The sequence below is a fragment of the Mytilus galloprovincialis genome, chromosome 5 (genome assembly GCF_965363235.1).
Source record: "Mytilus galloprovincialis chromosome 5, xbMytGall1.hap1.1, whole genome shotgun sequence".
NCBI lineage: Eukaryota > Metazoa > Mollusca > Bivalvia > Mytilida > Mytilidae > Mytilus > Mytilus galloprovincialis.
The window spans coordinates 74,830,173-74,843,917 of NC_134842.1; the positions used below are offsets into that span (position 1 = coordinate 74,830,173).

The following is a 13,745-nucleotide window of genomic DNA, read 5'->3' on the forward strand; positions in this document are numbered from 1 at the left end:
ACGATGTAGACGATGTCGTTACGATGTTGTCAACATCACGATGTCGGCGATGTCAATGATGTAGACAGGAAAGGGGGACGATGTAGACGATGTTGTCAACATCACAATGTCGGCGATGTCAACGATGTAGACAGGAAAGGGGGACGATGTAAACGATGTCGTCATGATGTTGTCAACATCGCGATATCGGCGATGTCAACGATGTAGATGATGTCGTCACGATGTTGTCAATATCACGATGTCGTCGATGTCGTGGAAAGGGGGGCGATGTAGACGATGTTGTTTACATCACAATGTCGGTGATGTCAACGATGTAGACAGGAAAGGGGGACGATGTAGACGATCTCGTCACGATGTTGTCAACATCACGATGTCGGCGACGTCGGCGATGTCGACAGGAAAGGGGGACGATGTAGACGATGTCGTCACGATGTTGTCAACATCATGATGTCGGCGATGTCAACGATGTAGACAGGAAAGGGGACGATGTAGACAGCAAGAAGAACGATGTCGGCGATGTTAACGATGTAGCCAACAAGTAAGACAATGTTGCTAGCAGGTATAAAATCATGAACGAAGTTGACAATATCAGCGATATCGTCACTACATCGTGCACTGGTATACCTAATTATTTCAATGTCCCCCACAACGCATCGCGCGGGGGACAAATATCCAACGAGATCTTTAAATCATGTTGATTTTAGAGGGGGTGGACAGGGGGGTACCCTTCTCCCACCCCCGCCCCTCTCTCCCACCTATTTTTTGTCTTCTAACCTCCGGCCCCGGCTTCTCCCACCTCTCCCCACCTCCCACCTACCTAAAAAGCTGTTCACCCCCTTATTTTAGATTCATATTAATTTGCACTTTGGTCTTTGGGTGTGTGTGTTTTTGGTGTTTTGAGTTCGACGTGATGTACAGGTACAGCGGATAAAAAACGCACCTTTGCACAAAGTGGGGAGACAAAACGACTCACAGACGATTAGCAAAAGTGCCTTTAGGGAGAGTGGCATATTGCTCACATAGGCTTCGGGAAAAGCCAGAGAGTTATCGCAGTGTTATAAGGACAAGTATACATGTGTTTATGTAAATTAAAAGGGTTGTTATTTCTGTGTGTGCATAAATTGAAATGTGGGATATACAATAAAACAGCAACTGGCGAATTAACGACACACAAAACCAAAGACATCTAGATAACACGTGACTAATGTAGGATAGACGAGTATTGTTTAACTGCTAATTTGTGGTTTTAGTAAAGATGTATTGGTCCTTTGAATTGGAAATTTAATAAGTTTATCTAGTATTGCAAGTATTAAATCAATCAAATTATAACATCACATGTTCACAACAAATGTCAGATTATAAAAAAAACAGCAACATATTTTAGTCTCCTTGCACGTATTTGTTAGTCTCTAAACTTCTTGTATCTGAGAAGAAAACGAAATCCATTATGAAATAAGGATATGTGGTATGGTTGCCAATGAGACAACTTTCCATCCTAGTTTCCATCAAAGACCAAATGACGTAGATGTTAGCTTCCTTACGCTGCTACATTTGAGATCTCCCAATAACCATCCCACTATGAACTACTTATTCAAAAAGATATTTTGTCATCAAATAATTTATGAAATAGAAAATCATCATACATGTTAATATATAGTTTGCTCCCTTGCAAAAATGCTGGGAGTATATTGTTTTACCCGTGTCCGTTCGTACTTTGTATATAGGGTTTATATGGCAGATTCGTATGACTACAGTTTTTAAACTTAACATTTTAAATTATGTACCTTGTGTTAGTATATACATATATTAAAGATGAGCATCTTTTCAGATTGTTTTATGACAGGTTGTTGAATTTGGCATTTTTGATAATATATTGCGCCAAATTTAAGCTTACCTATATTGAGGGTGCATTTATATTCTTAGAATCATTTTTTCAATAATTTTCCACGAATTGCAGAATGTTGAACTTTGTCTATTTAAGTGAAATTTGGCATACAGTTTGCAAGGTTTATCCGACTAACTACGCACACAATCTACACGTTTACATCATACAGAGTATATTTTATTTAGAATGTGTATTTTATCAGGATGTTGATTTTCTTCATAATTTTACAACAAACAGAATGTTTAACCTTTTTTGATAGCTGCATCAAATGTTTCGTTTAGACACAACTATTTTAAATTGTATTGTATCGTCCTGTAGATGCATGAAATATTTGCCCATGGACGTTAAGCAGCAGCCAATCAAACAATTCAAATTTTACTTCATCATCACTGTTTTCGAAATAAAATTTATGAAGCACTTTTTTATTCATGCATGGATACATTGGTGACATCACCATTGTGTAGTTTGGTAGGGTAACGTTGAAGATTCAGTTTTGAAAAGCTAAAAGTGCACCCAGTTAGGACGAAATAAAATTAAATCGGTCTAATGCTTTATTAAATTATTAGGAAATTTACGACAGGGGGAATGAAAATAAAATATCAAACACCGTTTAGATCCCGTTACATATTTTGTTCAATACCTCTGAAAAAAAATTAACGTTATTCTGTATTCAGTAACGTCACACGTTTTTTGTCAAATTCTAAGCGTATCGGTCAACTTTGAAGCAATGTATCTAAAAAACAAGGATGGTGACATATGTGTTTCTATACATGCATGGATTCAGTATTCAATCCTGGATATTATGTTAGTTTTTAGTCTTTCTTCGTATATAAAAACACAGCCATCCATGGAAAAATCTAAAAACTAAATTAACAAAAATGCATTTTCCCTATTTATCTATGTAAATTTGTCGCCAAAATTAACGTTTTCTTATCAAATTACAAAAAAACAAAAAAATGGTGACCCCCATTTTTGATTTCATATTCCGATGTTACTCGATTCAAAGTACCAGTGTGCCAAAATTGTTCAGTTGAATTATATTCAAATTATTAAAACAAGAACAGTTAATATAAGAATATCAGTATTTAAAGGTGAAAATAACATGGATGCATGGATGTATAAGTGTTTTATGTCCAGTGGCAAACATTTCATGCAAATCCGGACGAGAATGTGAGTTAATTTGATATCAATATGAATATTGATTTTGCATGATCAACACGCTGGGCAGGATTTGAAACGTGAAAATTCATAAGGCAACCGTGGTAAACTATGGTAAGCATGGTAAGAGCCTTCAGAAAGACGAGCCTCGTCATGGGGTTTTTGATTATGTAATTACTTGGCCGTTTTTATGATGATTATTTGATTACCAGACCAAAAATGTCATGATTATTTGATAATCTAGGATTATCTTGTTTGAAAAAAAGGAATAATGATTATGTGATTATATTGGCAAATAATTTGTTTAGTTTAGTTTAGTTTAAACATATTTATTTATAGTGGATTGGGAAACAAGTTTTGCAACTTATATAAATCCCTTTCCACTTTGCGGGTGCGAGTGCTGCCTTGTAGCGGCATTAGCCTACTCTTTTTCGAAATCTACAAGGGTGTCTTTAACGTGCAAGAGATATGGCTCTCCCTAAACACGGGTCAGCCATTTATCGTCCCCTTCAGACGGACTATCATCATTTCCTCAAGACCATACTCGCGAATGGTGTCAAGGGAGAGCCGACAATTGAGTTCCTGAAATTTTCATCCCGAACGGGAATCGAACCAGGAACCTTTGTGTTAGTAGTCCGATGCACTAACCACTACACCACGGCTCTCAAAATAATTTGTGATTATGTGATTACTTGGACACCCCCATGAGGGGCATCAAAGACATGTCACCCAATGCGTGCACAATTTTCAGCCATTGCTAGTAAATACGTAGAACGTGCGTAGCTAATAAGCAGCAAATGTCATGTGATGACCAAGTATGGTTTGCTCCTGTCAGGGATCGAACCCAAATACTACCTCCCTCACTGAACGCGAGCACATCTCCTCCAAGGCGATCACCAAGTCTGGTTTGCTCCTGTCAGGGATCGAACCCAAATACTACCTCCCTCACTGAACGCGAGCACATATCCTCCAAGGTGATTACCAAGTCTGGTTTTCTTCTTTCAGGGATCGAAAACACTACCTCCATCACCTAACGTGAGCACATATCCTCCATGACATCGGGGTAGTTTCAAACATTTACAACAGACACCTCTTAATCTATATGAACATGTTTAAAGAAGAAAAAAAAAACTGCTCCCCTCTCACATATTGAGAGAAATTTAATCTCGTTTTTCAATTATTGTTTAGTATTGTATAAAAAAAAAAGATGATGCCAATGAGACCAACTATCCACCAAAGTTCAAATTAAATGGATGTAACCAATTATGTGCAACCGTGCGGCCTTCAACAAAGATAAATTCCAAATCGTATAATCGGCTATAAATGTCCCCGACATGAAAAATATGAAACAATTCAATTTGAAGAAACTAACGGCCTAATTTATAACAAAACAATCTACGAAAAAACAAATATGACAGACATGAACCCACGACAATCACTGAACAACCGGCTCCTGATTTTGCATGTTGGCGGGGTTTTGCATGTTTGTGAGTACTCAACCCTACCCTAACATGGGAAAGTGGTGTAACAGCACAACATAATAACAAACTATCAAAATCAGTTGAAAAAGGCTTAACTCATCAGATCAATACAAAGAAGAAAACTCTCAGACATAAACACAGACCGGACGTGGTAGGGTATTTATCCATCCCTCATCCCTAAGAAAAAATAGCACACTAAGTACAGATCTGAGAGTACTCGCAGTAACTGACAGCTATATGTAGTTCAATGCTATAACAACTAACAAAAACATCATGTTTCTGAGATTAAAATACCAATCAGTTCATATCCAACATCCAATGGATTTTGGAAAAGACGTCATTAATAGTCCGAGATTGAATAATTGTGCATTGACAGAGGACCATCACCGTCCCAAAAAGAAAAAAAATAACAATAAGGAAAGAAAAATCATCCCCTTTGTTGGAAATTTTTGTGTAAATTTGCTTGTGTAAAATAGAAATATCTGAATCTAGGAAATGACACTTATTACTGTTAAAATTTGATTTATTTAAAGTAAATTGCTGTGGGTAAATTTCGGCAGTATACTTAGAGAATTCTTGATTATTTAACGAAAAGTATCAAGATAACAGTAAGTTTTGTTGGATTTATCAATTAAATGGAATTTCGACGGATCTTTACTGAGTTTGGCCATAAACTGTTATCTAAATCAGTACAGGAACAAGTCAAAGGGGCACAATTGGTGCCTATAGGAATACCTACAATCTGTCGATAAACCTTACTGCCGAAACGTACATAAATGTTTTCCCGGATAAAATTCGTGGCTGTATCATCTTATCACACATCCAGTAAGTATATCTAGGACATTTACCTTTTCCGTTTGAGAAAAAAGGCTTTACATGAGTTGCAGCAGAAACATTTGCAATTAGATTTACCAAACGACCAGTTGATTAAATAGGAAAACTTGTGTTTGATAAGATTGTGTGGAAGTGAAATGTAAAGAGTGGAACAGTCAAAACTGTCAACCGAGTCAAAAAGACTATCAAAAGCACATAGTTTATCTAAACCATCCAAATATTTTTTTACACTCCAAAATGGTTAATTCCACTTTTTTCATATGTTTTATTACAAAAATACATACCAGTTCTTTGATAGTAGTTTATGAGGAATTCGTTAAAGGCATTGAAATTCTAGTAGTAGAACACTGACTAGAGGCCGAGATCAAACGAAATTATATGGGTTGTTTTGTTGTTGTGTAGTTTAGGTAGCCAATATATATTGGGGACCTTCAAATGTTCAGGAGAGGCATTAAGCTGAACTATGGTTGTGACATGATTATTTACTATATGACTCTCTGTGCAGCGTACGGCCTTGAATGTCGTTGAATGTATAATTTAATTCTTAATTTCAGTGTGGGATTTACGTCTTGCATTGTATCACCACATTGTTGGCTGCTTTGTCGGCCGGTACGAACACAAAACCCTCCTGATTACTTGAATTTTATTTTCAGTCCTATAGATGGAAGTATCACTTATTCTTTTATGTATTTCTAAATTATTTTTCGAAATGTGATATGCCAATATCAACAATATTGAGACATCTATTCAAATAGGAATTAAGTGACTTTTTGTCAGATTTCTCCCGTTTACACAATTTTTTACCATAGGATGAAAGAGCAACTTTAAATTGACGACACTCTTCTCAATTTATTTTCGACGGTGGACGATATTCAGCATTTTAAACAAAAGTATTAATCCTTTGAGAGTGGCAAGTAACCAAGACCATATGATAAACTATGTTTAAGTCTGTGGTATTCTCATGATACATATAGCAAATCTTGACATATTTTAAACTTGCATATTTGGAAAAGAAAAGATATAAGGTATGTAAAAAGTAAAATAACAAAATACCGAACTCCAAGGAAAACTCAAAACGGAAAGTCCCTTAATAAATTGCAAAATTAAAATCAAACGAATGGAAAACAACTGTTATATTCCTAATTTGGTACAGACATTTCCCTAGGTAGAAACTGGTGGATTGAACCTGTTATTACAGCTAACGAAACCTCTCACTTGTATGACAGTCGCGTAAATTTCCTTGTATTGACAATAATGTGTGACCAAAGCAAACAGACAATAATAGGTGAAAATGTCCAAAATTGGGTATAGCAGTCAATATTGTGTTATCATCTTAACTGCTATTAAAACAAACAACTATGTCAACTAAAAAAATGGTATGTAAACACACTATCGACAAAACACATATCTAATACAACTTTTACCTTGAGGATGTTTGCTTCTTTGTTTAAAAAAAACCAAGCTCTTTAAAAGACTTATATAAATAATAGTATATAAATAACGGAACTAAAGAAGCAGAAAAAAATGAATTGTCCGTAACCTTGTTTTCAGTGAGCGTCACTGATGAGTCTTATGAAGACGAAACGCGCGTCTGGCGTATTAAATTATAATCCTGGTACCTTTGATAACTATTTACACCACTGGGTCGATGCCACTGCTGGTGGACGTTTCGTCACCGAGGGTACCAACAGCCCAATAGTCAGCACTTCGGTGTTGACATGAATATCAATTATATGGTAATTTTTTTATACATATCCTGATTACAAAACTGTGATTTTTTTTTCAAAAAAAAAAAGAATTTTCGTATCCCAGGCATCGATTACCTTAGCCGTATTTGGCACAATTTTTTGGAATTTGGGGTTCTCAATGCTCTTCAACTTTGTACTTGTTTGGCTTTATAACTATTTTGATCTGAGCGTCACTGATGAGTCTTATGTAGACGAAACGCGCGTCTGGCGTATTAAATTATAATCCTGGTACCTTTGATAACTATTTCGAGATATAAGCCATTGAAAAATTTCCGGGAAATGATTCTCTCTAGATTGTTTATACCTTTAACATTTGCATTATTTTTCTTTCAAAAACTTTGGAAAAAACATGGATTTTATAAGATTTTCAAATATGGCTTTTTTAAACTATATGTAATAAAATCATGAAAAGAAAAGAAAGGGTTACCGGGCAAAATATTTATCAGCACTACATGGATAAAACAAGAGTACTCCGAGTATCTGACACTATATCAATAACAGGAGTAGCGAACTTCCTTAATATTAAACTGAATACAACTGTAAGTGTATGTATCTTTTTAATCTAAAACGATTTTCAAACTAAACTGACATGATTATACAAAACGATGTTCAAACTTAACTGGACTGAATTATACATATAGCGATTTTGAGGAGGATAAAAAATGTATAGTAAAAGTCAAGGCAAAAAAAACAAACTTGTTTAAACAAAATCATCAGTCTACAAAACACAAAAAGAAAAGTAAAGACTGAGCAACACAAACCCCGCCACAAAGTGAGGGCTATCTCAGGTGCTACAGAAAGGTAAGCAGATCCTGCTCCACATGTGAAAACAGGTAAGTTCTTTCATTCCTATCCATTTATATACCGGTTCTATGGCTTTTTGCCCCTGTTAAACAAACCCCGGGTTCCAAGTATCCGTATGAAAATCAAACAAGATACAGAATATCTGGCAGGACACACACAATTTGAAAGTTGTTAAATGAATCCTTATAGGTGTTTTTGCGCCTACTGACGATTTTTTACACCAAAATATTTTTTTTCTTTGTAAAGTGTGTTAGGTATGGGTCATGAATTCCTACGCTAGATTTCATATATTCTTTATGAAACTATTGCAACAGGGTTGCTTTTGGTTTCCATAGAACAAAACCAGTACAGTTATTTCGATGTGGTGATGCCACTTGTCCAAAAACATATCAAATAAGTGGTAAAATCGTAAAAAAGAAGTAAAAAATTCCGGATTTAATGACGCATACCAATCAAAAGTTTTAAATGGCAGAGAAGCATTACAGTTATTTCACATCATCGATCGATCAGGTATCACTCATTACAATGGGTTGTAGTATTCACATAACTGTCACATCATCGATCGATCAGGTATCACTCATTACCAGGGGTTGTAGTATTCACATAACTGTCACATCATCGATCGATCAGGTATCACTCATTAGCAGGGGTTGTAGTATTCACATAACTGTCACATCATCGATCCATCAGGTATCACTCATTACCAGGGGTTGTAGTATTCACATAACTGTCACATCATCGATCGATCAGGTATCACTCATTATCAGGGGTTGTAGTATTCACATAACTGTCACATCATCGATCGATCAGGTATCACTCATTACCAGTGGTTGTAGTATTCACATAACTGTCACATCATCGATCGATCAGGTATCACTCATTACCAGTGGTTGTAGTATTCACATAACTGTCACATCATCGATCAATCAGGTATCACTCATTATCAGGGGTTGTAGTATTCACATAATTGTCACATCATCGATCGATCAGATATCACTCATTACCAGAGGTTGTAGTATTCACATAACTGGAAACGTTTAACTAATACGGTTAACAGATTATAAAAGTGTCCTTTCCCATACTGACCCGGGTATCATTCCGAGACTCCCATATCAGCCCTGGTCGCTAGCCGATGGCTCAGATGGGTCAAGGGATGACGTCATAGGCCATACGGAAAAGCTGATGGTCTCATCTATTGATCACTATTATACACAAGTGAAGAAAAACATATTATTTAGTCTGGCAGGGACAGACATTTTTTCCTCCGCAGACATTTTAATCGACGTTTACAAAATCAGCAGGAGTCGGTTTCACAAAAAAACTACGACTAAAATCAGGAGTCGGTTTCACAAAAGAACTTACGACTAAGATTAATCGTAAGTATACTGAATTGTTTGTGGCTTACGATCAATCTTAATCTTAAGGTTTTTTTTGTAAAACCGATTCCAGCTCCCTCGTCCGTCATTGTAAGAAACGCCACTGACGTCATTCATAACAGAGCACACTTATCGGTTGTTTGCCTAGGCAGAACTGATCGACGATTTTCCCCGGACAGAATTATGACTAGAATAAATCTAAGTATATTCTATATGCAAAACATAATGTTTGCGTTACAAAATGTAATAGTACATAAAATTGAATGCACTTGTTTTATGAAAAATTCGGTTTCATATAAACAATAGTTGTTTCTACAATATGTCATGACACGTGCGTCCATGTTTTTTTTTTTACATCATAAGCCTACATGTTTTTAATATCTAATCTACTTTTCAAGAGTGATATTTTATCACGACAGATATTGTCATGGTTACCACTTATAATGTTGACCATGGAGACAATTTCCTATCTTTGCAAACAATGTCAACATGTTTTAATAAAATCAAAATATAATTCGGCGCTAAATGTTGAAGTCATTTTGATACAACATTATCAATTGTACATGTGTTTGAATATTCATCGAACGACATCACAATTCAAAATAAACTATTATGTACCAGATAAATAATATATACAACTTTAGCTCAAACATAAATTTGGTCTTTCTTATTAATATTTTTCCTATATATCTTTAGATAAATATTCATAAGTTGCCAACTTCTGTTAAACTTTCGGTTTTTGGTTATCGTCAGGCTTTTATAACGTGGACAACTATTACAAATTACGTAAAGATTGACATACTTTTTGAAATGGTCCTTATCAATTCAGTTGATATTGCCACTACCTCTGTGATCTTAAAGTCAAATATATCTTTAATATGAATTCGCATGTACAAACATGAGTCACACAATAGACAAACGGTCTCCAAAATAGAGAGGTGTCTACGAGTACAGAATCATAGTCTCCTAAACTTCTCTAACAGTCTGGTATTGGGGAAGGCGTCTGTTTGACTGCTTTGTACACAATTACATCTGATCTGAATGAGAAGATTCATTGAATGCTGTATCCAAAAGAGGGACCGCAGATACCAAAGGGATAGTCAAACTCATAAATCTAAAACTAACTGACAACGCCATGGCTAAAAATGAAAAAGACAAACAGAAAAACAATAGTACACATGACACAACATAGAAAACTAAAGAATAAACAACACGAACCCCTCCAAAAACTAGGGGTGATCTCAGGTGCTCCGGAATGGTAAGCAGATCCTGCTCCACATGTGGCACCCGTCGTGTTGCTTATGTGATTACAAATCCGGTAAATAGTCTAATTCGGTAGGTCACATTCATGAAAGGGAAGGGGATTGTAGTTACGATGTAAGGAACATATCCGATATCATTTGTGAAATGTTTATTCCATAACGGCCAACCAACTCGTGATGGCGTCCTTCAGACCGTGTAAAACACATTTATAGCTAGCTATAAAACCAGGTTTAATTCACCATTTTCTACATTAAAAATGCCTGTACAAGTCAGAAATACAACAGTTGTTATCCAATCGTTTGATATGTTTGACCTTTTGATTTTGCCATTTGATTAGAGACTTTCCGTTTTGAACTTTCCTCGGAGTTCGGTATTTTTGTGATTTTACTTTTTTTCTCCTATCCAATTGTCCTTTTCGATCCTCTGTGCCAACATAACCTACTGAATTGCGTATTTGCTAAATATGGTATCCTCTTAAATGTGGCTGAAATGTTTTATCACTCGAAATAAGAAAGCAACTGCAAGATACTTCCAGTAGTCTATAGATGAATGAAAATCTGTATGACTTATTCGCCAGAAATCAGATCTATGGACGACGTGTCATTGGGAAGTATGGAATTATGGAATTTAGTGTAAACAGTTCCCAATCGTTACACTTGGAACCAACACAAATGCAATACTAACGTTACTAGAGCTTTCTTTTTTTTATTTCTTAAAACTTTATTTGAACTGTGTATCTCGTCAAAAACTTATACAACTACCATGTTTTGCATTTAAATAAAGACAAAGAAAACACTTAACTTATTCGCTGTGACAAAACGTTAAAGGGTTATCACTCGCCTGAAAAAATAATCTCATAGTACGCCTCACAGATTATTTCATACGACACATCAGGGGTGTATTTATAAAATACCATCGTTTTTAAATGTTTTTGTCGATAATCGATATTTCATTAGTCCATTCTTGTTACTCTTTGATGGACAGAGTAATTGTATTAAATATAACATATGGGGTATTTAACACAGCAGCAGTATAATATAGTTGGATCAGATTATTAGCTTATATATAACATATGGGATATTTAACATAGCAGCAGTATAATATAGTTGGATCAGATAAGATTGAATGAATGACCTTTAGAAAAATCAAACAATCGAAAAGCAGGATGTGATTCCCCCATATTTAAAAATAGTTTACTTGGTACAAATACTCATATATAAATCGACCAGAGAAATATCAAGTCATTCTTAAAATAAAATACGCTTGAAACCATGTGACGAAAAGTTCATATAGTGATTATAGATAAAGGCTTCTGGGAGAATCACTAAAAGGATGTGTTTTGCTACAATAACAAATGGTTGCTTCTTCATTCAATCCAAAGTAATAAACAAAACGGTAATTTCCTTCTAAGGAACATTTCTATATAATGTAATATTGGACGTAACACGTCTTCTGATTGACTGAAAGTGTTTTGTCTATCAGCCCATAGACAATTTTGTCATGTGACCGTTACGTCACCAACGTTTTTTTTTCAAAATTTACTCCAAAAAAATTTAATTTAGAATTATAAGGAATGGCTGACATTTTTTTTCTGTCCATTCGAAATAACCTAAAAAATGTTTTATGTTATTTCTTCATAGACAGAAAAAATATTACAGTCATTCCTTAAATAACTTTGGTTAACTTCTTTTTATCTATTCTTAAATAGAAAATATAACAGTATTTCCATAACGATTCGATGTAAACTTTGATCTCGCTGACAACCTTTTAATTTTTTGAAGTGTGCAACATTTATTACTGTCCATCACATGATCCCTCTTTAGTTTGTGTCATTGGAATCCAGTCAGAAATAAGGAAAAGTTTACATTGAAAGATAATGATGCATTGTGTGTGCGCAAATATGCATAAGAACATAACAAGTTAGAGTTGATGGCACACTCCACATCTTTTTTCAACAAATCTTTAGCTGAAACTACTTACCAATCTCATGTCCTTGCCAAATAATGTGTTCGTCCCTACTTTCAGTACTCATCATTCTCGTGACAAGCTCTTGAACACAACTATTGGATGGTTCAGATTCCAGTAAGACATCCTTGAACAAATGGAATGTAGGGTATGGTCGTTCAGTCAAGATATCCAGTAGAACCTTGTTACGTTCACGTTGTGTGGTTGGTTTGACAATTTCCTCTCGGTCCTCTATCATTAATATACACCTGGAAATCAAGTTATCCAGAACCATCTTGTCAAGTACTGTGTTATCTAATAATTCATCATAGTAACCAGTAAGTCCGTGATTTTCCTGGTCTGAAATTATTAAATTTGATTTTAACAATTATTACAGAATGACATCTCCTGCAACTTATTTGGATTACTATGTCAGTCTTTAATTAGCAATACTCCATTTCACAACCGAAACTAACTTAATTTAAGGGAATGTAATTAACATTTGACATGTACACATGAAATGTGTTCTATTTATGACAAACTAAATCACTTTTAACTGTCTACCGACCTAACATTAGTGAACATTATCAGCAGTAGTCAGCACTTTTGTGTTGACATGAAATATAATTGATACATACCTTTTTTGTAAATGTACTGTTTACAAAATGGAGAACTTTTTATAGCACTAAACTTTTTCTGTGCCAAGTAATAAAATGCCTGAGCCGAATTTGGCACACATCATTTTGTATTTTTCGGGTTTAAACAGCTCCTCAAAGGAGTAAGTTCGGTAAGGGCCACATTTGGCCCCAATTATAAAGTTCATAGTTACAAGACAATAAATGCTTTTAGTTGCCTTAAAGACATGTGAGAAAGTTAAACAGAACTGTTTTTGTCAAAGTTTAATTCTAACACGTTGATTTTTACATCCCAAAAAGGTCAAGATAAGGGATTTTTGTGAAATTTGACAAAATCAGCTGGATTTCAACCAAATAAAGGACCAGGAAACATAGAGCGCACGCGTCGACAAGCTTAATATTCAAATAAGACATGTGAAATGTCTTCACAAACATTATTTTAAAAGATCTTTGTTGTCGACGTATGCGCTCTATGTTTCCTGTCCAATAATCTATGGAAATTTACCCATTTTCATTGATTTTTTCGTGAAAAATCAATATGAGTACAACTTGTGACGTCATAATGAAACGCAGAAACGTGAAATTTTCAATAAAATGGTTTATATCCTATCTAGTCA

The 13,745-nt window shown here is 35.1% G+C and overlaps 1 protein-coding gene across 1 annotated transcript in view; it reads right to left on the minus strand.

Annotated features, from left to right (window-relative positions):
- The window catches only part of LOC143076403 (uncharacterized), a 41,749-nt gene extending 28,893 nt beyond the window's left edge, over positions 1 to 12,856 (minus strand). Inside the window, exon 1 of the mRNA XM_076252153.1 lies at positions 12,530 to 12,856. Within this exon, the coding sequence (XP_076108268.1) occupies positions 12,530 to 12,788 (259 nt within the window). The 5' untranslated portion in view covers positions 12,789 to 12,856. The remainder of the gene's footprint in view (positions 1 to 12,529) is intronic.
- Positions 12,857 to 13,745: the final 889 nt, after the last annotated feature.